This window comes from Babylonia areolata, chromosome 20 (assembly GCF_041734735.1).
Source record: "Babylonia areolata isolate BAREFJ2019XMU chromosome 20, ASM4173473v1, whole genome shotgun sequence".
NCBI classification, from domain to species: Eukaryota; Metazoa; Mollusca; class Gastropoda; order Neogastropoda; family Buccinidae; genus Babylonia; species Babylonia areolata.
Genome location: NC_134895.1, coordinates 23,678,879 through 23,706,312, shown reverse-complemented (window position 1 = coordinate 23,706,312; position 27,434 = coordinate 23,678,879). Strand labels below are relative to the sequence as shown.

The 27,434-nt window shown below is 42.1% G+C and overlaps 1 protein-coding gene across 1 annotated transcript; it reads left to right on the top strand.

Annotated features, from left to right (window-relative positions):
* The first annotated feature begins 1,125 nt into the window (after window positions 1-1,125).
* On the top strand, window positions 1,126-26,936 carry LOC143294790 (uncharacterized). The gene is made up of 14 exons (XM_076606268.1): window positions 1,126-1,267; window positions 8,752-8,870; window positions 10,031-10,215; window positions 10,791-11,325; window positions 12,784-13,477; window positions 15,043-15,259; window positions 16,760-16,854; window positions 18,438-18,539; window positions 18,944-19,115; window positions 20,112-20,225; window positions 21,387-21,536; window positions 22,331-22,623; window positions 23,689-23,813; window positions 25,345-26,936. Exons 1-14 carry the CDS (start codon window positions 1,176-1,178, stop codon window positions 25,503-25,505), a joined length of 3,054 nt encoding a protein of 1,017 aa, XP_076462383.1. The 5' UTR covers window positions 1,126-1,175; the 3' UTR covers window positions 25,506-26,936.
* The last annotated feature ends 498 nt before the right edge of the window (window positions 26,937-27,434 follow it).

The window sequence follows — 27,434 nt, the reverse complement described above, 5'->3', positions numbered from 1 at the left end:
ACATGCTCGCACGCACGCACGCGCGCGCACACACACACCTCAGACATCACACACACATACACACACACACACTGACACACACACACATGCGCGCGCGCGCACGCGCGCACGCACATACACACACACACACACACACACACACACACACACCGTGACACACACACTGACACACACGCACGCGCGCGCGCACACACACACACGCACACACATACATCACATTCACATACGCGCATGCATGGGGGTGGGGGTGGGGGGGGCGGAGGGGGTCAGTTATGGGTTTCCGTCTTGTTTACTGTGACTGAGGTAAATCAAACTGCCATGTTTCATGTTTTTATCCACATTAACGTCTTTTTTTTTCCCCCCATCCTTTGTCATGTTCATATGAGTATTGGACTGGATCGGCTGTGGGCGACTGCGTTGCGAGTGACGGTCGAGCCTTTGAATGCACACAATCCGGCGAAATAATGTTGCATTGTATTGTATTGTATTCAGTGTATTGCATTACATTTTATGACATTCACCCGGATGGACATCCGAAGTGAGCCGAGTTGATAGAGCATTGAGTTTTCGATCTGAGGTTCCTGGGTTCGATCCCTATGTGTAGACGCTTGGTGGGGGATCGACCACGGGTCCGTCTGGGGACTAGACACACATAGTTTCCGTTCAGTCTTCAATTTCAATACCGGTTTTCGTTTCTTTCTCAAGGCAGGCTTATACTGCTGGTTATATACAGTGCACTATGGACGAGAAATGCACAAAACCGAGCTAATGAGGGTAACCAAGTTCCTCGATCTGAAGAGCGGGACAGTTTATTATTTGCGGCTTTACGACTGATTGTCATTACCGCCGTTCCCCTTCGCATGCAGAAGATTAAATACGCACGTATGTTAGAGATGGGAAATTTATGGATAGAATATCCCAGCATGTACTAACTACGACAAAGAGCATCGGCAAAGTGAAACTGATGTTGAATGAGTGACTTTTTTTTTCTTTTTTCTTTTTTTTTTAATAATAAAAAAAAAAAAAAAATGGTGTGCGTGGTTACGTGGTTTCATCATGAGTGATCGGTCCTTGGCACGTGTCGCGGGAGAAGAAAGATAACTCTCTACTTACTGGACAGTTTGTGGAGCCAGCTGGAAACTTGTGGTTTGAAAGTAGCGATTTTAAAGTTTATCATGCCAGTGACATACAGCAGGCGCAATCAGCGTGTCAAATGGACTGGACAAGGAGCAGTTGATCGCCGAAGCAGTTCATTCACGTTTTACTGGTAATTGTTTTTTTTTAATTTAGCCTTCTGTGGCTCGGAAGTATTCGTCTCGCTCAGTCGCAACACCAACCGGCGTCAGTCATTGGGTCAGGCGCATTCGCTCATCGACCCGACTACTGTTTGTCATTTACTTATGTTGTTGTTCCGTGAGTTTGGATGAGTGTGACACTAATCGAAACATCTTTCCCTCACAACACAGTTCACAGCAGGTGCCATCGAGTGATACGAGTCAAAAGGCTCTTTTTTAAATTTTTTTTAAACGTAGTTAATTTGGCTTTGTCTGCATTTCTTCCCCTGTATTTTTCCGTTTACAAGACGGAAAAAGTTGTAAATTGGTTAATAACATTGTTATATATACTCCACATTACACATTACCCTACATTTCTTTCCCCCCACTCTTTGATGTCTCTTGACAGGGGGAGAAATGTAGAGTATACATATTAATACAATGTAATTTAAACAAAATTGACATTTTTTCCGTCTTCTGAACAAACTGAATCAGTGAATGGAACAGGAAATAACACAGGGGAAGACATGTGGATATTGGTTTTTACACTGTACCAATCAGTTGAATGTGATCATATGTTTGTTAGTGAATAACTGTAGCCAACACTGAGTACGTAAAATTTTGTAAAATATTACTCATACACTGATACAGATCTTTCATTGTTTCTTTATGTAGCCGGGTTGGCTACGATCTTCGTTGGGCCAGCTTAGCAGACGATTTTTGTGACTCGCCGAAGGTTACCAAGGAAGTTGTAAATCGGTCACAAGTTATCTCCCTTTACAGGGAACCGTATGATGATTTTCATCAATTTGTTAAATTATAAACACTTCCTTATAGATGAGATTATAGTTTTGTGTTATGGAACTTCAGAACGATCATACTTCTCAACTGTAATGATATCATTTGGCCAGAAAGCCTATAACTTTTTAAAACTAATATTTATGTGAATGAGTTTTGGCGCGATCTTCGAAATCCACTCAGTTGAAACATACAAAATACCTTCGTTTTCTATAAATCGATATAGTTACCGTGGAATTTAGAATGTGCATTAAAATGTAAATGATTAAGCCTTCTTCTCGTGTACTGCTTTCCGTGTACACCTAAGTTATAGGCATGCGATGGTACGAAATGTCTGACGGCATTTCGGCGCCACAAAACTATCTCTTCTTCAAGCCATTGGAATTCGTCAGTGCCGATTTGAGCAAAATACGTTTTTACAATACCTACACATTTTTATATCGTGTCTTGCAGATGTTTGCATTTCTGTTATCAATCTGATTAGTATCGTGCATGTATAATTGTGTTGTAGTTGGTTTAAACGAAGTATTTCATTGTCGATCACAAGTGCCAAAAGCACCGCCAAGCGGTGCCGACACGGGAGCTATCCGCTGAGTTTTCTCTTGAATTTTTACATAAAAAATCTTTACTCTAGAAGCAGATTTTATAGATGATTTTTATATAGTTGGAAATTCAGGATGTTCAGTTACTTAATTGTTACAATTATATTACATATCGCGACGTATTAATTGTTGTAATGTACAAAAATGATACATGAACTCGTTAAAAGCTCGTTCATTCAGTGACTCTTTTTATTTACAGTTTTTAACTACATTATTTTTGTAGAAAATGGTTTAGCTTAAGAAAATGCTCGTCTCTTGTAGTTTTGTGTGATATATAACATGTCTATGTTAGTTCCCCGAGCCGAAAGTCAGAAGCCGCTAAATTTGGTCAAACAAACACAAGCTTGGCCCCTCAAGGCTCGCGGAGGGCCGGTTTCGTGAGTCGCTTCGCGGCGCTGGCTTTGCGGTTCGGCGGAACAGAATATAAGGAGTGAGCGAGTGCCAGACATGGAGAGAACTCTCCTGGCCTGGAAGAATGAAAGAATAAAAGAAGAAAACCAGCGCACTGCCTTCCCGAGTCTACCTTGCCTGGCTGCAGCTCTCTTCTGCTAACACCTTCTACCTGTCTTCACCTTCTCCAACACCACCTTACCACCCCGTCACAACTGGCGCTTGCGAGCAGGATTAGGAGAAGACAGAGAGAAGAGAGTGCAGCAGGTACTTCAAGTCCACGCAGACTGAGTAACGTCGCCCATCAGCATGGCCCAATCCGACTTCCTGCCCAAACTCCCGACATTCTCTGGTGAGGAAACCGGCAGGGAAGTTGATGACTTCATCTGGGAGGCCCGTATGATCCTCCATCTGCAGCCCCTGGATGACGCGACAGCCTCTCTCTGGCTGATCTCAGCCCTTGCAGGCAGAGCTCGCCAGCAGATTGTCAGGCTGCCGGCGACAGAAGTGGACACGCCAGCCAAAATCCTAACACTACTCGAGGAGAACTGGGGAGAGCAGCGTGACACCACAGACCTTGCCACTGCCTTCTTCACTAGGCAGCAGCAGTCCAAGGAGACGATTACAGTGTACGCGTCCCATCTTCGGTACCTCTGGACCAAGGTCAACAAGGCTGAAGATGGGATGATGCAGGTGCCAGCGACCATTCTCCGCGACGCCTTCGCCAGAGGTCTTCAGCCTGCTGCACTCAGGCGCGATGTCAGGCGCTTCATCAGAGACCACCCTGACACCACCTTCGAGGCGGCGAAGAAGGAGGCCCAGCGATGGCTGAGGGAGGACAGCGACGCTGACGACAGTCACAACGCCACTGTTGCCTGCCTACAGGCCCAGCTGGCTACATTGACGGCTGAAGTCAACAGTTTGCGACAACAGCAGCAGCAGTTCCCCATGCCAGCACACCGCCCACATCCTCCAGGACCAGCACATCATCCTCGTTGCTGTGCTGCTGACCGGGCCCCAGACCCTCCACACTGTGTCTGGTGTCAGCGGTCTGGCCACACTGAAGACCAGTGCCGGCACAAGCAGCGCTATATGAAGAATGCCAGGCGACAGAAAGCTGACCACCAGACTCCAATGGCAGTCAACAACCAGTGTCTTGTCATCAAACACACTGAGCAATCTGGGTCCATGCCAGCTGCTCCAGCTCCAAACCAGCGACGCAGGAGACGCCGACGCAGACGGAAGCGCCACAGCACCACACCTGATCCTGTGATCCCACAGGTGTCACCTTCACCTTTACTCAGCCTCACACAGCTGAGAGGCAGCCAACGACCACCACCTGCTGTCACGCCGACTGACCCATCCCAACGGTCCTGCCATGTCAACAAAGTGTCAGACTCTGACACTGACACTGACACTGACAGTGGGGTGTGGCTGTTCAGTCCCATGCCAGGGCCCAGGACATCAGCCCAGCAGGCAGCACCAGAGCCGCCTCCACTACCACCAGCTCCCACCCCTAGGCGATCTCTACACCTGACGACGAAGCCAGTAACATGGTACACATCTGGTGTTCCTTACGTTGGTCAGTGACTTTGCTTAGTTGCTGTCTCACTTGAAATTTGAGGAGACAAGATAGGTTAATGATGGACAATGTGTGGGACTGATTGTTCTCTTGTTTTTGTTTTTTTGTCACTGAGCAGTTGAAATTTTTCAAAGATTGACTTTTTTCCCAAGCAAAGCTGTTGAATGCTCACTTATTTTTGGTTGATAATTGTATCAAATTGTATTGATGAAACTGTTCGCTGAACTGCAAATATGTTTTTGGGTGCTAATGAGTTGGTCAAAAAGAAGAGAGAGACAGAGAAAAAAATGACTCAAAGGAAACGTTTGTTAAAAAATGACAACTCCTTTCTAGTCTTCGTTGGGCCCGCGCTTCAGGTACTTCATCCTGAGGAATTTTGTTTCAGGTTCTCTCTAGTCAATACGGATGTGAAGCTGATGAAAAGGAATTATATGTTTATACAACTATTTTCCCACAGTCAGTGTATAACATGCCGATATACATTTCAGACAATTAACATTGTTGGGGCTTATTTTGTTATATTGGGAACACTGTTAATACAACAGCTCCCCTTATAACCTGTACTGGTTTTGGCTTTGGGGGTTTGCATTTTAAATAACGCCCCTCAAGAGCATTTGACTAGAGTCTACCCACTGGATTGCCGTGTGCATTTTAAACACATACTGAACTTTAAGGGCTACATTTAAAATGATGCCCCTTTAAGAATTCAGTGTGGGCAAACCGTTTTGCCCTGACGTGGGTTATACATCTTGTGAAAATCTGACTCTGAGGGTTCACGCTCAAGATAACGTTCCTCGAGGGTTACTGATTATTGTTTGAGATTTTAATGGATTTTGCATTTTTCCGATTTTTGGAACTCAGTGTCTTGGGATTTGCACTTAAGATAATGTTTTGTGTGTTCGTTGGTTTGAATGGATGTATTAGTGCATGATTTAGGCCCCCTTTTATGTAGTCATGAAAAGTGCCAGCGAGGACGCTGGTTGTAACAGAGTAGGGGGGGATGTAGCCGGGTTGGCTACGATCTTCGTTGGGCCAGCTTAGCAGACGATTTTTGTGACTCGCCGAAGGTTACCAAGGAAGTTGTAAATCGGTCACAAGTTATCTCCCTTTACAGGGAACCGTATGATGATTTTCATCAATTTGTTAAATTATAAACACTTCCTTATAGATGAGATTATAGTTTTGTGTTATGGAACTTCAGAACGATCATACTTCTCAACTGTAATGATATCATTTGGCCAGAAAGCCTATAACTTTTTAAAACTAATATTTATGTGAATGAGTTTTGGCGCGATCTTCGAAATCCACTCAGTTGAAACATACAAAATACCTTCGTTTTCTATAAATCGATATAGTTACCGTGGAATTTAGAATGTGCATTAAAATGTAAATGATTAAGCCTTCTTCTCGTGTACTGCTTTCCGTGTACACCTAAGTTATAGGCATGCGATGGTACGAAATGTCTGACGGCATTTCGGCGCCACAAAACTATCTCTTCTTCAAGCCATTGGAATTCGTCAGTGCCGATTTGAGCAAAATACGTTTTTACAATACCTACACATTTTTATATCGTGTCTTGCAGATGTTTGCATTTCTGTTATCAATCTGATTAGTATCGTGCATGTATAATTGTGTTGTAGTTGGTTTAAACGAAGTATTTCATTGTCGATCACAAGTGCCAAAAGCACCGCCAAGCGGTGCCGACACGGGAGCTATCCGCTGAGTTTTCTCTTGAATTTTTACATAAAAAATCTTTACTCTAGAAGCAGATTTTATAGATGATTTTTATATAGTTGGAAATTCAGGATGTTCAGTTACTTAATTGTTACAATTATATTACATATCGCGACGTATTAATTGTTGTAATGTACAAAAATGATACATGAACTCGTTAAAAGCTCGTTCATTCAGTGACTCTTTTTATTTACAGTTTTTAACTACATTATTTTTGTAGAAAATGGTTTAGCTTAAGAAAATGCTCGTCTCTTGTAGTTTTGTGTGATATATAACATGTCTATGTTAGTTCCCCGAGCCGAAAGTCAGAAGCCGCTAAATTTGGTCAAACAAACACAAGCTTGGCCCCTCAAGGCTCGCGGAGGGCCGGTTTCGTGAGTCGCTTCGCGGCGCTGGCTTTGCGGTTCGGCGGAACAGAATATAAGGAGTGAGCGAGTGCCAGACATGGAGAGAACTCTCCTGGCCTGGAAGAATGAAAGAATAAAAGAAGAAAACCAGCGCACTGCCTTCCCGAGTCTACCTTGCCTGGCTGCAGCTCTCTTCTGCTAACACCTTCTACCTGTCTTCACCTTCTCCAACACCACCTTACCACCCCGTCACATTTACATTTTGGATTACTATCTGGGAGATTGTGTAAATGTAAGTTGTCAATTTTTATTTTGAACTACAAATAAAGCAGTCACAAGCCATAGAACGGGCTCAAAGAAGAGAACAAAGCTGGTCTGGAGCATAAAAGATTATTCATATCAAGAAAGTTTACAGTACTTACAACTACCATCACTTAAAGCATGAAGAGTAAGAGGGGACTTGATACAGACGTACAAAATATTTAATGGGTTTGACGATGTAAACAAAGCATGCTTTTTTTTTCTTTTTTTTTTTACTCCAAAGGTAGACACTACAAGAAACAGTACAGACAAAATATTTAAACAGTATTCCAAAACAAATCTCAGAAAGTTTACATTTAGTAACAGAGTAACAAATTATTGGAACAAATTAACAAACAGTATCAAATGTGCACCTGGCATAAATACTTTTAAGAACCTCATTGACACAAGAGTTATTGACAAAAACGAAATACGACTTTGATGGATAAAATGACTGATCTAGTCAACGACCTGACCAACAGTTAAAAGGAGTAAATCCGAAGGGGCATAAAAAGCCAAAAATGGCTAAGTTGTATATAACAACGCCCCAAATCCTGATCCTGATCCTGATCCTTTGTTTCTTTTACTGTGTTTGTGTGTGTAAGTGTGTGTGTGTTTAATCCCTGTAGGTTATCATACAGACTGCAATGATACATATAGTGTAGTTTTTGTCCATTTATTTATTTATTTATTTTCTAGGTAGATGTAATTTGTTTGATATCATGAAGATTAATGAAGATGAAATAAAAAGTTCAAGGTTTGTATATTCCCCCTTGCTAAGTTAATCAACTTAATAGTTGTATTTTGTTTGCTTCTCATTCTCGCCCACACTTGTGTTAGGCATTTTCTTTATTCAGTGACGTTTGGCTCTTGAACCAGTGTAACCATCTTTAGATTTTATTTTTATCAATCCAACAACTTATTCTTGCGGTCAACAGATCTGTCTAAAGTAGCATACTAAAATATTGCAATTTGACCTCTTAATAACTATTAGTCTTAGATACTGTAGAATGAATAGGGTCAAAGGCAGAAACAGGGCTTACAAGTCACATTTGCTTGAGTGAGATGCAATTTTGTGTGCTATACAGATTATGTATGAATGAATCCATAATATTAATAATATGATCAACCTTGTTGAATTTCACACTTAATACTATAGTATAATAGTATTGATCAATGTATCTCTGCATAGATCTGCATTATCTTTTCACAGAAAGAATCTTAAGTTTCGGCTCGGCCAATAATTATATGTCATTGAATTTTATTATTTACATTGATTAATACTATAATACTGGTAAAGTAGTAACAGTGAAAATGTCGTGTCTGTGATCTTTTATCTTGCTCAGTTCCTGAAACAGGAAAAAGTTTCCAGCCATATATTAGGTAGGTGGCTCTGTTTTGAAGGAAACATGTTAAGGTGGTTGAATTTGTGAATATATTAAAATTTGGTCAGTGGCACTGATGTACAAGAACACAGACAGTGACACACACACACACACTCTCTCTCTCTCTCTCTCTCTCTCTCTCTCTCTCTCTCTCTCTCTCTCTTGTGCACACATGATATAAAAATATGAACACAGATTTGTGCATTCTGCAGGGGAGGCAATTTTTTTTCTTTTATGAGTAAGGCATTTTCCATTGTTGTGTTCATGCTGCAGAGTAAATCTATGGAAATGTTTTACAAATTTGACTAACATAAAACTGTCAAGACTCCTATGTTTCAGTGGATTTGAACTGGACAGTGAAAAGTACAAAATAGGTGACCATGTGTTTGTTGCCAATGATGATGACACTGCAGAAGAAGACGGCTACATAGCCAGGATAGAAAAGCTTTACGAAGAAGGTAAGTATTTTGTGGTGCGATAGAATAGATTTTATTGTCCCAGGGACTATAGTATGATGTGTTGCCTTCATGTTTTTGTGACATTTGGGTCTGGTGCTGTGTTGTTGCAGTTTACCATTTATCAAAGTTTGTAAATTGGATGTCTTGTCCAACTGATTTTTTTTATTATTATTATTATCAAATTGATAATCTTTACTATACTGCTTGATTGATTTCTTTTTGAGAACATTACTGACATAGATCGCATGCTAGACATTGATGTGCAATAACTGAGCATGAGAGTTGGGACCGACAACAAACCATTACCATGGCTGATAGAAACATACCATCAAGTGATCATCAACATTTTGAACTGTGAGTGGCTGCACACTCACAAAAGAAGCTTTCAATAATGAAATGAAAAAAAACAGAAAACTTGTGAACAATGTTGATTGCTCCACATACCAATTGTAACGTTGAATAAATATCGGCAGGATGGGTTGAGGGTGGAAGGGGTTGAGCAGAAAGAAGAATGGCATGGATGAGCAGACAACATTTATGTTTTGTGGTTTGATCAGAATCAGTAGCTCAAGGAGGTGTCACTGCATTCAGTCAAATCCACATACGCTACACCACATCTGCCAAGCAGATGCCTGACTAGCAGCGTAACCCAATGTGCTTAGTCAGGCCTTGAGGGGGGGGGGGGGGGGAATATATATATATATATATATACATATATATATATGTGTGTGTGTGTGTGTGTGAATACACACAAATACCCTTTAAATCCCTCGCCTTCCCCACTTTACCCTCCCCTATACCCCATATCTGATCTTCCCTTGTTGTGATAGATTTATACAAAAGTGATAGATTTATAGTAATAAATTATACAAAGTGGTTATATCAGTGAGGTCACAATAACAAAATGATGTTTGTGAGTGATGCTGATACTATGAGTATGATAACTGGAAAAATAAGGAGAATAGTAAAGTACCAATAGTATGATTTGATGTGTTTGAAATGCTTAATGGCAATATCCACAATTTTTCCCCACAAGACGGAATGAGCAGTGTTCACAACAAGGTGTGGACATTCACTCTGCCAGTCACACACAGGAGTGGAGGGGAAGAAATGTGGGTATAACCATATATTTATATCTTGTCAATATTGTGATTCAACAGAATTACCATACAAGAAATTTGGAAAGAACCAGTGTGCTGTTGTGCACTGGCTTTTGCGAGGAGAGGAGTTGCCCAGCGTGTGTTCCAAAATGGCAGGCCAGCAGGACGACATGGAATTGTTCCTGGACTCCAGTGGGAACTATGAAACTGATGTGGAGCTGAAGTCCATCACCGGAAAGTGCCAGGTGGGTTTGTGTTATTGCTGCTGTATTTTACGGTGTAGTTAAGGATTTATAGTATTATACATATAAGCATGCACACACTCGCACACTCTCACACAAACACGCACACGCACACACACACACACACACACACTCTATCATGAGCATGTCAATATGATCACATTATTATATGAATGTCTGCACATTTCACTTGTTCTGGGTATTACATGTGATAGTGCCAATTGATTTACCTGTAACTAGTGTAACTGAAGTCATGACCTGGTGGATAGATAACCTGCAAAGGAACCGAAGTGTTCCGATTCTTAAAAGAACCAGTATTTTTTACATTTTTTGCTCCCATGATGTCTGTAAGATCTTTTGTTGTTCCTGGTGATAAGTAAAGGCCTGTGTGAAGTACTTAGGCACTTGGCATGATTGTTTGAAATCTAGAGTTTGACTGCTGTTCACAGTCCAGTTCTGGTTCTTGCATGGGATACTTGATGACACACTATCACACTTGCCAGTACACATGACCACAATTTATACTGATCTAATTTTGCATAACCTGACCCCATTTTCTTTTCATTTATGTTTCGCAGGTCACATACGGGTCCAAGCCAGAGAATCCAAGTGCATACTTTGTCCAGAAAGAATTCACTGGCCATACGGTATCCCCACTGAGAGAGCACAATCAGCTGGCAGGGGAGAGAAAACGACCCTTGCAGTCACCAGACAGCAGCCAGCCAGCCAAGTTCAGAAAAACTGACACACTGAAAAACGCATCGGATGTCCACAGGAACGGTCACTCGAAAGAGAACGCCTGGAACAGTTCATCGTCAAAGAGGCAGTCTGATGACGATGACACGGATTCCGAGTCGGACTCAGATTTCTCTGTGAAGTCCACTTTGTCAAGCGAAGCAAGCAGTGAGAAACACAACAGGAAGAAGCATGGTGGAAAGTCTCAGTCGGCGAAGAAGAAAAGTGCTTCAAAGGGGACTCCCAGCAGACTGAAGAACGGAGGGAAGAAACATGCCCATGCCAGCCCCTCGATGGTGGACTCTGCTATGTCGCCTGTCATCCCTGTGCAGAGTTTTGCCCAGAACCAGTCAGACTCCAAGACCACTCCCCTCTCAGGTAAGCTTGTATTGTTTTGTGTCACCGATGGACAGGCGCAATAGTGGTTGAAGTGTTGAACTTGCAATCTGAGGGTCCCGGGTTCAAATCTTGGTAATGGCGCCTGATGGGTAAAAGGTTGAGTTTTTTTCAATCTCCCAGGTCAACATATGTGCAGATCTGCTTGTGTCTGAACCCCCTTCATGTGTATACACAAGCAGAAGATCAAATACGCATGTCAAAGATCCCGTAATCCATGTCAGCGTTCGGTGAGTTATGGAAACAAGAACAAACCCAGCATGCACATCCCCGAACACAGAGTATGGTTGCCTACTTGGCGGGGTAAAAACGGTCAAACATGTAAAAGCCCACTCGTTTACATTTGAGTGAACATGGGAGTTGCAGCTCATGAACGAAGAAGAAGAAGTATCACTGATTAAGTGATTTTTCCATGTTTCACTGATGAAAGGAATTTATGCAAATTTGAGTGATTATTTTTTCCTTGCTCGCTGATGAAAGGAAAATTATGCAAATTTGAGTGATTTTCCATGTTCACATGTTTCGAGGAAAGGAAATGCAGATTTGAGGGATTTTCTTTGTTCACTGATGTGAGGAAATGCAAACAGAATCACCCAGCAGTTGATGATTCATGATATTTCATTATCTGTGAAGGGAGATAGGGTTTGAGTGTCTATTCCAGTCACTTTATGCCAAAGGTGTTTTCTTCCATGCTTATCTTCTTTCTGATTGAGATGGAAAGTGTTTCTTTTTTCTTTTTTTTTCTTTTTTTTTAATTTTCTTTTTTTTTTTCTCTCTACAAAATAGTCTAGTCTTGAAGTAGCTTGTCTTTGTTTTTCTTTTTTTTCTTTTTTTGTCTGAAAGACATGCATCAGTGCAAAAGTGTTTTTCTGTTCTTCTGCATTTGAAGTTCCATGTTCTTCCATTTCTTCCTTTTAGGCAGCCATGCTTCTTCATCGGAAAGGTGATTGATGACAACACTAATAACATGAGAAAAAATAAATAGTTTTTTGGGTTGTTGTTTTTTTTGGGGAGGGATCAAAACTATATAAAAAGAGCAAGGTGACATTACAGTGTACAACTTTTTCCATGTCCTTTCTCTCTGTCTTATCTTTTTCTGCCTGCCTCTCTGAATTGTCTCACTCTGTCCCTCTCTCTCTCTTTCTCAAACACACACACACACACACACACACACACACATGTTCATTTGGTGATGTCCGAGCCCAGTAGACATCGCTGTATAAATCAATTTAGTGTGTTAAATGAACTTAATCATTTTATTGATCAGGTATTTTTAAAGTAGGGAGATGAACCCGGACACAGCCATTTTTTTCCCCTTGATAAATCACAGAACTAACGACACTTTTTTTTTCCTTGTAGCTTATAGCTCCAACCTCTGCTGTAAAAATGAAAAAGAAAAAGGAGTTTGTTAACATCATCATGCTGTTGACATGTTGACAGGCAGCAAAGCTCCTGGGAAGGCACTGCGCACATTGGAGCGATTCAAAGCCAACGCTGTCATCGATTTCCTCCTGAACGATGAAGCTGATGATGCAAGCACATCTGCGTTGTCAGACATGTCTGCCTTTTCCATCCGCAGTACAACCTCAGAGAAAAACCTGACCAAGGACAAAGTGCACAGAAGCATTGCACATACATATGAAGAAAACGAGCCGTGTGAGAGGTCGAGTTCGAAGCATAAAGCATCAGCAGCAGCAAGTGGTAAGAATTTGAAACAAACCAGTAGTGGTGGTGGTGCTAAGGAGCGGAGTTCTTCAAAGGCAAAATCAGCGCGCCTGTCTTCAGAAAGAGCAACAGAAGACAGGTCTTCCAGCAAGAAACCCACACAGCGGCAGTCGATAAAGATCAGTTCCAAGTCATTGGCGGAGACGGGAGGGTCAGTGAGCGAGGTCACAAGCAGGCGCACCCCCAAACAGACCGGCAGCACGAAGGTGAAGAGAAGCAACACAGTACGGACGGCGCTGGTGCCCAAAGTGAGGGTGCATAGACTGTCGGACGGTGCTTTCTCGTCTGAAGCTGTCACACCGAAAAGGGAGTCCTCTTCTCGTCGCAGTCTGAAGGATGACTTTGCAGCTGTGGATGAGGCGTCCAATCCGCTTGGCAGAACCAGGCGGAAAGCAGCCAAACAAACTAGGTAATGGTCTCTGTTGTTGTTTTTTGTTTTAGCTGTTGTATTTTTCATTTTTGATTTCGGCTGTTCTTGTTATTACTGTGGCTTGAGTAGAGTTTTCAGTCTTTGTCAGCATGGAAAAGAAAACAAGAAGAAACACACAGACACACACAGACATACACACACACACACACACACACACACACACATACAACACACACAGAGAGGTAAAGCTACAGAGGATCAAACCCCAAAGCATCTTGTAAAATTGGCATTTAATTACGTAATTTGTCTCTTATATTGTTTTAAAGGCCTGTTAAGAAAAAAAAGAGAGATTTGATGACTCCAGTGTTATAGAAAATGCATGATATTAGTGTATTCCCTTTGAGTGCTTTGTGTTTTTTATTCTGATTTTTTTGTTTGTTTTGTTTTGTTTTTTTTCCTCAGAAATTAATTATCCATAGGCAAAATCCAGAGCCATCAAGTCCTTGAAAAATGGGAAAGCAGCAGGATGGGATCTAGTGGACTCTCACCAAACAATTAGAAGACCTGGACTTCACAGAGGATGTATGCCTCCTCTCACATAGACACCAAGATGCCCAAGAGAAGCTGAACAGATTGTCTGAGAAAGCTGAAAAAACGGGTCTCAAGATTAACACCAGGAAGACAGAGCTCATGAGAGTAAACAACAAGAGGCACGATCAGCTCCATCTCAGAGGTGGAAACATCAGTGAGGCAGAGAGGTTTGTCTAACTTGGCAGCATAGTGAGCAATGATGGAGGGGCGAATGAAGGCATCAAGAGCCGCATCAACAAAGCGAGGCATGCCTTCAACACCTTGCAGCCAATTTGGAACTCCACATCTCTTTCCACTCGCAACAACTAAGGATCTTCAACACTAATGTTAAAGCAGTCCTCTTGTATGGCTCTGAAACACGGCGAACAACCAAGACGAACACTAACAATTTACAGGCCTTTGTCAATAGATGTCTATGCCATATTTTAAACATCAGATGGCCAGAGACCATATCAGATGCCTGCCTCTGGAATAGAACAAAACAGGTGCCCATCAGTGAGGAGATCAGGAGGAGGAAATTGGACTGGATACGCCATACCCTGTGAAAGCCTCCAGACGACACCACAAGATAGGCACTTGAATGGAACCCTCAAGGAAAGAGGTGAGCGGGCAAACCAAATCAGACCTGAAGAAGAAGCACGGAGGATGAGATGAAGGCAGCCGGATGGACATAGGCCCGGCTGAAGAGGACAGCCCAAAACAGTCCGCTGGAGGAGTGCTGTAGCAGCCCTGTGACTGCCAAGGAGTCAAGAGGCATAAGTCAAAATTTATAGATCTCTCTGTCTGTCTGCATGTCTCTCTCTCTCTCTGTCTCTCTCTCTCTCTCTCTGTGTTTTGATATATGTATATAGTACCTTTTCAGATATGAAGAATTTACACAAAACAGCCATTTGTGATGCAGCCAATTGTTGTAAATATTTGGTATGCCAGTGGATAGCCAAGCTTAGGATTTTCTTTTCTCTTTCTTGATTTGATACATATCATGAAAGAATAATGCTTTTCTTTAATCCCAGGTATACTGAGGATGCAAGTTCGGAAGAAGTTAGTTCCGAGGAAGAGTACTCTGCTGAAGATTCCAGCAACAGCGATGACGACGACTTTGTTGAGACGCACCAATCAAGCCGTCGAAAGGGGGCGGCAAGAGGAAAAGCCTCAGGGAAAGATTCAGCCTCCAGGAGCAGTGGTGCCAGACGACAAACAGCCACTCCTAGAAAACCAAGCACTCCTTCAGTAAGTGTATATCAGACCTTTATTTTCTTTTTCCTTTAACCCTTATACTGCTGTTGACTAGTGTGCTCGTCTGTAACCTTACTGGAATAAAGTTGAACTTGTGTCAGTCACTCTTCTTTGTTTGGGAATTGTTCTTTTTGAGATCACGTAATTTACTTTTGTTCAGCAAAACCAGTTACACCATTTAAAAATATACAAACAATGGGCAAATTGCATTTAAAATTCATGGCACTCTCTTCTTTGGCATCTCTAAGTCTTGCTGGTCATGATTAATTTAAGCTCAAGCTGCTCATCTGAACATGCACCCAGATTTGCGACACTCTGGTCTGTTCAGTCGTAGTTTCAGTGCAGCAAACTGGATGGTAGCTTTCACTGTCACCACAAGGCTGCAGGCTGGTGGAGAACCTGTGCTGCTGCTGACTCATTAGTGGAGTGTTGGCCCTGAGGTAACACGTCCGCCTAGGAAGCGATTGAATCTGAGCACATTGGTTCAAATCCCATTATCGTCAGTATTTTCTCCCCCTCCACTAGACCTTGAGTGGTGGTCTGGATGCTAGTCATTCGGATGAGATGATAATCTGAGGTCTCATGTGCAGCATGCATTTAACGCACGTAAAAGAACCCACAGCAATGAAAGGGTTGTCCCTGGCAAAATTCTGTAGAAAAATCCACTGATAGAAAAACAAATAAAGTTGCTGGCAGAAAAAAAAAATCCAAAAATGGTCGGCGCTCTCAGTGTAGCGACATGCTCCAGAATTTCACACAGAGAAATCTGCTGTGACAAAAAAGTTACACAATACAGTACAATATAGTATACTACAACAGCTGCTCTGGCCTGGAACTTTGTTTCAGTGGAACAGTATCCATGTTTCTACATGTGCGTGAACTGCAAGCAAAGAGAACTAACTTCTAGTTCCACAGTTTTTCCAGCTGTGTCCACAGGTCAGTTTGGAGGGGAAAAAATGGTTTAAGTATATTTCATACACTTTTCCCCATCAGTATATCACAGAGAAGCCTGCTGAGGCTGTAAAGTACCAAGGGTTGAATGCATTCAGACGTACTGTGGTGTTCTGTGTAGTGCCTCTCTGGTTTCCTTGTGCTTGCGGAACAGCGGGCATGTGGACTGAAGAAAGTGTCGGTGCAGTTTTGTGGGATTGTTGTGTGCCTGTGCACATGACCGGAACCTGACTGAATTACGCAGGAAAAAGTATAATGAGCACCTAAAGGCAGCTGACAGCTGGCTCTGCCTGGGTAGGCAATCTGTTTTTGCAAATAACTCCTTGTTTGTAAAGCAATTAGAATTTGCTCTGTGACTGAAGATAGGTGTTATATGGGTATTGACGATAATAATTTGTTGGTTTTTTGTTTGTTTGTTTTTTTTAAGTCTGGATATGTTCCAAGACACCCACAATGATGCTGTCACTGTTATTTAGACCATACTATGTTGGAGAATGTAAAATTCACTGTGCGTTTTTTTTCTCTTACTTTCTCTCTCTCCAGGCACGTAAACAGGCTTCTGTAGCAACTCCCAAACTGCCCAGACGCAGTGTCACCATGGCAACACCAGGCACACCTATGGATGAAGCTCGAGCCAGGTAAGATGGTTGATCAGCAAGAGAAGACCCTGTATCATATGGTGAATACCAACTGACAGATAGTCTCCAAGCTTAGAAGCTTGTCAAAGCCCAGAATGATCTAAACCCCTCCCCCCCCCCCTACCCCAACCCCCACCCTTCTCTCCCCCCAAAAAACGAAAAGAAAAAGAGGAAATTTGATTGACTGAATTCCTAGTTCAGCACAGGTAGGAAGCTTTGGAAGACAGTTGTTGAAAAACTGGTACAATTGAGGCATAGATTGATAGAATGATTTTACTTTTAGATAAAAAAAAAAAAAAAAAAAAGAGAAGTGGAAATCAGTATAGTTGCAGCAGTTTGGGACATTGCTTCTCTCTCTCTCTCTCTCTCTCTCTCTCTCTCTTTATTTTTTTTTTATTGAACCAAAAGTGGGTCTTTTTTATAGGTCAATTAACTGGGTCACAGAGAAATATTGTCACGGTACCAGAAAAAAAATTCTAGAAACGGCATGGAAAAAGAACAGTTGTGTTGTGACTGAGATTCTTCAGACTGTTGTCAATGACCATTTAGGTATGAGATTCCCTCAGTCTCGTTGGTTGCCATTGAAGCATGAGATTTTTCCAACTTGTTGATTGTCACTGGAGCATGAAATTCTTCAGACTGTTGTTGATGGCTTTTGAGCCATGAGATTCTTTCAGACTGTAGTTGATGGCCATTGAGGCACAAGATTCTTTCAGACTGTTGTTGTTGGATGTTTAGGCATGAGATTCTTCAGACTGTTGTTGATGGATTTTGAGGCCTGAGATTCTTCAGACTGTTGTGATGGCCATTGAGGCACAAGATTCTTTCAGACTGTTGTTGATGGCCATTGAGGCACAAGATTCTTTCAGACTGTTGTTGTTGGATGTTTAGGCATGAGATTCTTCAGACTGTTGTTGATGGATGTTGAGGCCTGAGATTCTTCAGACTGTTGTTGATGGATGTTGAGGCCTGAGATTCTTCAGACTGTTGTTGATGGACATTGAGGCCTGAGATTCTTCAGACTGTTGTTTGTGGCCATTGAGGCATGATATTCTTCAGACTGTTGTTGTTGGATGTTGAGGCCTGAGATTCTTCAGACTGTTGTTGATGGATGTTGAGGCCTGAGATTCTTCAGACTGTTGTTGATGGATTTTGAGGCCTGAGATTCCTCAGACTGTTGTTGATGGATTTTGAGGCCTGAGATTCTTCAGACTGTTGTTTGTGGCCATTGAGGCATGAGATTCTTCAGACTGTTGTTGATGGACTTTGAGGCCTGATATTCTTCAGACTGTTGTTGATGGATTTTGAGGCCTGAGATTCTTCAGACTGTTGTTTGTGGCCATTGAGGCATGATATTCTTCAGACTGTTGTTGATGGCCATTGAGCCTTGAGATTCTTTCAGACTGTTGATAGTCATTGAGACATGAGATTCTTCAGACTGTTTTTCTGAAATTAGACCGAAGGAAGGTCAGGAAAGTGGCCAATGTTTTAGTGTTTTGTATTTAATGGTGGAGGCAATGAGGTGATTGTAGACTGATACAGAAAGTCTCTTTTCTCATTCCTGCCGTTGGCTGTGACTGCAGGCTGCATGTGTCGGCGGTGCCAGAGACGTTGCCGTGTCGAGAGGCAGAGTTCGACGACATCTACCGCTTTGTGGAGAGCAAGGTGCTGGACGGGACTGGAGGGTGAGTGATACTGGTGGGGATAGATGGTGGTAGGGATGTGGAGTGGCTGCAGCATTCACTTGTTGTTTGGATCAGTTTGTTGAAAAATAAGCCACAACCAAAAAAAATAAATAATAAAAAGGAAGAAAAATAAGCAGCTCTTGTATTCTCACTCTTGTTAGAGTACGTAGTAGAAGTAAATAGTACATGTATGACAGAATGATTTTTGAATGCAATGAATAAATGAGCATATACACAACTAAATGAAGATATAATTAAGAAGGATTGTTAGCGATTTATTTTTGCAGTCATTTTACTGTGTCTTGCTGTTCTTTTATATGTTGTACATATGCTTGGTTGTGTGGGAGGCATGGGTGGGGTGGGTGTTTATTAATAAATTGTTACACCTTTTGCTTGCTGTCCAGGTGCATGTACATATCAGGAGTGCCGGGCACCGGCAAAACAGCCACAGTGAAGGAGGTGGTTCGATCCTTACAGCAGGCACACAAAAGTGGGGATCTGCCCAGCTTTTCATTCATAGAGGTCAACGGCATGCGGTTAACAGAGCCACGACAGGCTTACGTGCAGATCTTGAAGGTATTGTTGGCTTTCTTGAAGATGGTGTTTACTTGAAAGATGCATAATTTCTTTCCCCCTCTCTCCCTGACATAAATCTTTTTGGTGTGTATGTGTGTGTGCAGAAAATTTGCCTTTTTTTTTTGTTTTGGTTTTTTTGTTTTTTGGTTTTTTTTATTTGTTTGACAGCTTTAGTATTTTAATTTTAGAGTGTTAGTCTGTTTTATTTTGGACAACATTAGTATTTTTTAGAGTCTATGTGTATGATTTTTTGTTTATTTTATGTTGGAAACATTAGTATTAGGGAGCATATGTGTATGATTTTGTTTCTTTTTTGGACACAACTAACACTCCTGTAATTAATCAATAAATATATGTTTGTATGTGTGTGTGATAGTTAATGCAAATACAAAAGCACATTTCTGTTTGACTGCTTATAATACGCAAAAACCCATCTCACCACCAGAGAGGTCCTTAACACTTTGTACCACGAGTACTTATTTGCGTCCCTTGGACCGAATTTGAATATTCAGTTTTACTGTCTCAGTCAGTTGATTTTCATGCTGTTCTTTTTGCTTATTGGCTTTAGCCTCTATGTTGTTTGCTAGTGCTTTGAAGGGTATTGAGCATGTTTTTGATGATGATGATGTTAGCATTTTGTATATGAAGTATGGCTTTGAAAATGCAATCGGCTGTTACAGGAATAGTCCACTGAAACTGCTGTGAAAGTTCCAAAGTGTTAATCCTACACAGATATGTCCAGACCTGATAGAAAGTCACAGTGATGAAGACAACAGATAAATCTTTTTATTTAATCTTATTTAATTGTATTTTATTTTATTTTTAGAATATGATATATAAAGAAAATACAGAATTTCTATTTTCGAAGATTTTGTTGTTTATTTCGTATTATATTCATTTACCATTTTATTACTGTTCAGTTTTGATGGTGGAGACAGGGAACGAGGTTGGTATGGTTCATTGACAAATGACTCACTGTTTGTCCCCACATTTCAGGAGCTGACAGGCAGAAAGGCCACGGCAGACCACGCCTGTGACCTGCTGGACAAAATGTTCACAACCAGCACGACAGGTCACCGCCGGGACACTACCGTGCTTATGGTGGACGAGGTAGGCATTATTAATACTACTCCGAGATGCCAACCGTTACAATTTCCCCTGTATTTTGTTACGCTCGATTGCAGTTTGTTCCGACGTTATGCCAACGTCAAAATTGTTCCGACGAGTTCATTTTTGACTACATAGCATGGTCACATGCTTTCCTGTTGTAACACTACCCAGACACTCTTGACCTATCGATCACGAGGCCAGGGCAGTCACTGCTAACCTTGATCTCATATGACGATGCTCAGCTCATCACATGTGTGTTTACTTTGAAACAGCATTGAGTGGACCAATCAGCTTAATCATTTGCCTGAACAAGAGAGAATGTGGCTAAATCAAGTGTTTGTATGCCTTTTAGTTAAGATATACATTTGCTGATCTGGCCTGAAGTCCATGTGTTCCTACTGAATTCAAAATTTTCCTGCCAAATTTCTTGATTGTTCCTACAAACACGTGATAGGGGTTTGGCTGATGTGGCTCAGAGTCTGAGTGTTCCTACCAAATTCGAAATGTTCCTACCAAGTTTCCTCATTGTCCCTACAAACACTTGACAGGGGTTGGCATCTCCCTCCCCTCCAGTGATGTATTCCTGTGGTGTGTGTGCTTGTGGGTCAGTGTTTGCTGTGTGTGTGTGCGTGTGCATGTGTGTGTACAGGGTGTATTTTGTGCCTTTTTCCTGCAGTTATTCATATCTGCACTTTGTATTATTGTATTGGTGTATATAGATTTTGTTTTTCCACTTCTGTGTCCTCATGTGCTCTTGTGTGGGTATAATTCACTATTGTATAAGAGTTGTCTCTCGTGAGGTGCTTAGAGCCCATTATATGGGGAGTTTGCGCTGTAAAAATACAATATATTATTAATATATATTATTGTTATCATCGTTAGTAGTAGTAGTAGTAGTATCCTGCCCTCATGTGCTTTTGTGTGGTATAATGCACGATTGTTTGTATGTATGTATGTGTGTGTGTGTGTATATATATATATATATATATATATATATATATATATATATAGAAAGAGAGAGAGAGAGTCTCATGTGAGGCGCATTGAGCCCATTACATGGGGAGTTTGCGCTGTTTAAGTACAATATATTATGCTCATTATTATTGTTATTATTATTATTATTATTATTATTATTATTATCTCTTGGTGGTGTGTGCACAGCTGGACCTGCTGTGGACGAGGAAGCAGGATGTGATGTACAACCTGTTTGACTGGCCCAGCAAGCCCCGGGCCCGGCTTGTGGTGCTGGCCGTGGCCAACACCATGGACCTGCCCGAGAGGATCATGATCAAGAGGGTGTCCAGCCGGCTGGTCAGTATACCCAGCCTCTGGGGACAAAGATGTGTGTGTATGTTGATGTATATGGTTATGGGTGTGTGTGTTGTGAGTGAGACATAGTTTGTACATCTTGATCTGGCAGGTGATGATTACATTATGTTGTGATAAGCTTTAATTGATTTTTATGCTTTCACTTCCATTCTAAGCTTCAGATTCTGACCAGACTGGCTTATTTCCAATTCCTGTTATTATGACACAGTAATACACTTGCTGTTTAACACATTCTTTCACTTCTGTTCTTTGGTGCAGGGTCTGACCAGAGTGGCTTATTTCCAATTGTTGTCATTATGACACAGTATTAAGCTCAACATTTACAACACATTCCTCCACCACTTCTGTTCCCTGGTGCAGGGTCTGACCATAACGGCATATTTCCAGTTCATGTCATTATAACACAGTAATAAACTCTCTGTTTAACTCATTCTGCCCCACAGCTACATGCTTGCTACAACTCCCCTGGACCAGCACAACATGAGACCACTGCAGAAAAAAACAAGGTGGTTCACTAAAACAACGAACATCAATGGAGAATTGTTGATTTAATCGGTCAAAGAAAGTTTCGCTTGCATGTTTTCAGAATACATAAACGGTTAAGTTTAGAATATCAGCTGTACCAAGCAAGGATAAACGAAATTCCAATTGTGTGTTGGTACGAGAATACTCATACCTGGTCCACAGGGGAAGTAATCAATCATGGTACAAGTTAACTCGTACCTGCAGCAGAATGAGTTAAAACGTTCTTCCACTTTTTCTGTTCCCTGGTGCAGGGTCTGACCAGAATGACGTTCCAGCCCTACACGTTCCGGCAGCTAGAGCAGATCGTGATGTCCCGGATGAGCGGGCTGAAGGTGTTTGACGTGGACGCCATTCAGTTGGCCGCCCGCAAGGTGGCGGCGGTGTCTGGGGACGCCAGGCGGGCGCTGGACATCTGTCGGCGCTCCACGGAGATTGCTGAAGGGGGAAGGGAGGAGGAGAGGGCGGGGGAGCGGCTGGTGCAGATCTGTCACGTGGACCAGGCTCTGAAGGAGATGTTCTCGTCCCCGAAGATTCTGGCCATCAGGTGTGTGTGTGTGTGTGTGTGTTTACCCAGGCTCTGAATGAGATTCTTCTTCCTTCTTCATTCGTGGGCTGCAACTTCCATGTTCATTCATATGTACGTGAGTGGGCTTTTATGTGAATGACCGTTTTTATCTTGCCATGTAGGCAGCCTCACTCTGTTTCTGAGGGTGTGCATGCTGGGTATGTTCTTGTTTCCATAACCCACTGAATGCTGACATGGATTACAGGATCTTTAATGTGCATATTTGATCTTCTGTTTGTGTATACATATGAGGGGCTTTCAGGCACAAGCAGGTCTGCACATATGTTGACCTGGGAGATCGGAAAAATCTCCACCCTTTTCTAACCAGGCGAGATTCGAACCTGGCACCCTCAGATTGAAAGTCCAGTGCTTTAACCACTTTACTATTGTGCATGTCTTTGAGGGAAATGCTTTGCTCCCCAAAGATTTTAGCCATTAGATGTGTGTATGTCTGTGTGGTGTGATGTGGTGTGTGTGTGAGTGTGTTTAAGAAAGACACAAAGAAGCAAGCTTTTTTAATTAAGAATTGTTCATGTCCTAGCTGATCATTGAAAGCAATGGAGAAGCATGTGTGTGTTGTGTAAGTGTTTTAGTTTACTGTTACGGTTACTGATCATTGAAAACAATGGAGAAGTGTGTGTGTGTGGTGCAAGTGTTTTAGTTTATTGCTAGGTCTAGTTGATCATTGAAAACAATGGAGAAGTGTGTGTGTGTTGAGTAAGTGTTTTATTAGTTTTGATTTAACAGTATTAATGTTGGTGTTTTTTTGTTTTTGTTTTTTTTAAAATTATAATATGAAACAGTGTTTCGTTTAAGTTAAAAGAAACAAGCATAAAAAAAAAGGGATTTAGGTGTGTTTCACTGGTTTGAGTGGATGTAGAATGGATGCACGTCTGTACATTGGTTGCTGTTTGATTTTTTGATTAACTCACAGGACATGTAGATAACTCAGAAATCTACCAGTCATGAAACAGCTCATAGGCTAAAACTGCATGTGGCAGTTTTCACAATGACAGTAAACATTATCTTCTTTTTTTTCCCCAGGAATCTGTCAACTCAGGAACAGCTATTCCTAAAGGCTGTGGTGTCAGAGTTCAAACACTCTGGGATCGAAGAAGCGGAGTTTGGAAAACTGTACACCCATCATTTGGCACTGTGCCGTTTCGAAGGTAACTTGTTGTGTAGCATTTGTTTTACCACAGAGTACTAACACGTTGTGTTGCTGCTGCTATTATGTAGGAATCCATCTTTGTGATGGGTTTGACTGGAACTGAGATAAGACCTCCATTGAGAAGAATCAAGGTGGCTGTTTTGCACAGCTAGAACCTTGGTGGTTTTGAAAGTATGGTCTGCATCTCTTGCGCGAGCGCACATACACACACACACACACACACACACACACACACTTGATGCCCCACCAGAAAACTACAAGATTGAGAGCCATTTGTGCAAGAGTCTGTGTGAACATGTTTCGTTGCAGTATGCTGGTAGAGCTAGTGTTCCTTACTGCTATTCAGGTATGTCAGTTGTATGACTAACATTTTTAAGAAAATGTTTTGTTTATTAATGTATGGGAAAAAAAGTTTAGAAGTTATATTTTAGATTTTTTAGTTTCTCATTTTCCTGCAAGACTTACCCAACTGTGCCAAGTTTTTTAGATTCTTTTGTTTTGATTTGTTTTGTCTTCACTTATATCTGAATACGTAAATTGTTTTGCCTTATCTCCTGTTCGTGAATACTCCCCAGCCCCCTATTTCCTGTTCGTGAATACTCCCCAGCCCCCTATTCCCTGTTCGTGAATACTCCCCAGCCCCCTATTTCCTGTTCGTGAATACTCCCCAGCCCCCTCATTTCCTGTTCGTGAATACTCCCCAGCCCCCTATTTCCTGTTCGTGAATACTCCCCAGCCCCCTCATTTCCTGTTCGTGAATACTCCCCAGCCCCCTCATTTCCTGTTCGTGAATACTCCCCAGCCCCCTCATTTCCTGTTCGTGAATACACCTAGTCCCCTCACTACTCTCCAGCCCTCTCATCCCCTGTTCGTGAGCACTTCCCAGCCCCCTTCTGTTCCTGTTCCAACCCACTCATCTTTTCCTGAATACTCTTCATCCCCCTCATCTCAAGTATGTGAATACTCCCCAGCCCCCTCATTTCCTGTTCGTGAATACTCCCCAGTCCCCCAGTCTCCTGTTCAAAAATGCTCCTCATCCCCATCATCTCATGTATATGAATACTCCTCAGCCCCCTCATCTGATGTATGTGAATACTCCCCGGCCCCCTCATTTTCTGTTTGTGAATACTCCCCAGTCTCATCTGTTCATGCATACTCCCCATCCCCCTCACTACTCCCCAGTCCCCCTATCTCCTGTTCATAAATACTCTCCAGCCCCCTCATTTCCTGTTCATAAATACTCCCCAGCCCCCTCATTTCCTGTTCATAAATACTCCCCAGCCCCCCTCATCTCCTGTTCGTGAGCACTACCCAACCCCCTTCTGTTCCTGTTCCAGCCCCCTCATCTGTTCATGAATACTCCCCAGCCCCCTCATTTTCTGTTTGTGAATACTCCCCTGTCTCATCTGTTCATTACTCCCCATCCCCCTCACTACTCACCAGTCCCCCTATTTCCTGTTCATGAATACTCCTCTCCTGTGTCCTGTTTTTCAGATTCCTGATATCTTAATATCTGTTGTTTTCTGCAGGGGTGCCTCCTCCATCGGCAAGCGAGCTGAGCGCCATCTGCTGGCGCCTGGGCAGCTCTCGCCTGCTGCTGGTGGAGCATGGCCGCATGGACACACTGATGAGAGTGCGGCTCAACGTGTCACCTGAAGACGTCAACTGTGCTCTCCAGGCAGAGCAGTAGAGGAGTCTAGGAACGTGGAAGAATGCGTATGCAACAACAAAAAAACCCATGGACTTGTATTTAATTATGATAACTGGATCGTGGAGGAGGCGTCACGGCAGAACTGGTTTAGGCGTTAGGTCTTGGTATTCAGTGTGTCCACCAGTGATGATGGTTGGAGGCTTCGATTCAGCCATGGTGTTGTGTGTGTCCTGGGGGGGGGGGGGGGGGGGGGGGAAGGTACCTTTTTCTGTGATTTTCCTCACTCCACCCTGTTGTGAATAGGTACTTGACTTTGGTTTTTGGGAAGGTTATGATGGCGGAAAGACAGCGTCGAGTCCCGCCCTTCCAGTGCCAACCCATAGACACAGTGGACATGAATTCACTGCCGTGATGATTGTAAAAGTCTGTTGGACTGTTTAGGGGGATCAAGGGATGTGAAAGAATGTTGAAGAACTGTGGACTTGTATTTTATTACAATGATCTACGTGGATAGAGGGATGTGGGAGAAGGCTACACAACTAAAACCACGGACTTGTATTCGGTTTCGAGGATAAATGATTCTTTGTTTAGGGTACGCTTTAGGCAGAGAGGAATGTTTCACAGCAGAAGCCCTGGATGTTGCATATATAATTATGGGAATAAAGAATTCTGCCTTCAGGGTATGCTTTGGGCAGAGAAAAGGGCTCAAAGAATGTGGAGGAATGAAACACAATGAAAAACTTTGACTTGTATTTAATCATGATTTTTTTTTTTTTTTTTCTTAGTCTGTGCTTTTGGAAGAGTAGAGGAATCAGGAATTTGGAGGAATGTTACATTATAACTTGTATTTAATTATGAGAGTAAATGTTCCTTTTGGGTGACATTTTCATGTGTGCAAGTTGGGAGACAAAGGGAGTGTTTGGTGCATGGCTTTTTGTTTTTTTGTTTTTTGTTGTTTCTTTTTTTTTTCTTTCTTAAATAAAATAAAATAAATGGAAAAATAAAGGGTGTTAGTATAGTTGGAGTAGCATGATGGTTTCTTTCTTTATTTCAAACTGCATGAAGAGGAGGAGGAGGAGGGTGTGTTTCTTCTTTTTCACCATGGTGACGATGTTCGTGCATTCTGTGTGTGTATGCTGAAGGCTCTTACTCATTCTTAAATCATGCACTGTACGCATGTATGTATGTGTATTGTCTTCGTTGCTGTGCTTTGATTTTTGTTTTGAGTTGTTTGTTTGAGAGACAGTAATCATTTAGATATCAAGTCCCAATTAAAAGCAGTCAGTTATATTTATTTTGTTTCTTCTTGACAACTATTCTCTCCCCCACTCCGGTTAAAAAGGACATTTATGTAATTTACAAAACATGTGATGTCCAGGAGGAGCATTGTTTTGGTTTAGCTTGGTTATGCAACGCTGTAAATCAAATTGACATTTGTCTTTGGATTTATGTGTTTTGGGGGTGGTTGTTTTTTTAGGGGAGAAAGGGGGGGGGGTGATGGGGGGTCGGTCTATTTTAATAACACACAGCTTAAAAGGTGTGGTGTCTGGCATGCCATTAACATTTGGTCATATTGGTACTGGATTTGCCTCTTTTTCTTTTTTTTCTTTTAACAATTTGTGATCATTTTTAATGTGTGATAGTTGTCATTCTTTGTCATCAATTTTTTCCCCCCTCAAGGCCTGACTAAGCACGTTGGGTTATGCTGCTGGTCAGGCATCTGCTTGGCAGATGTGGTGTAGTGTATATGGATTTGTCCGAATGCAGTGACGCCTCCTTGAGCTACTGAAACTGAAACTGTCATCATGTTGATTCGTAGTTGTGCCTTATTTTACTGACATCTGTAAAGCTTCCCCACCCCCCTCCAGCCCCACCCCATCCTCTGTCACATCACACAACACACCACACATACTCTTTTCCCAGTTTTGAAAGAAATCATCCATTGCTTGTGAGTCTGTTCACCAGTGT

Excerpts from the sequence above, each read along its gene's own strand:
- LOC143294790 (XM_076606268.1), top strand. The coding sequence starts at position 1,176 with ATGCCAGTGACATACAGCAGGCGCAATCAGCGTGTCAAATGGACTGGA. Across the intron at positions 8,871-10,030 it reads AGAAAAGCTTTACGAAGAAG|AATTACCATACAAGAAATTT; the intron begins GTAAGTATTTTG and ends GTGATTCAACAG. Across the intron at positions 13,478-15,042 it reads AAAGCAGCCAAACAAACTAG|GTATACTGAGGATGCAAGTT; the intron begins GTAATGGTCTCT and ends CTTTAATCCCAG.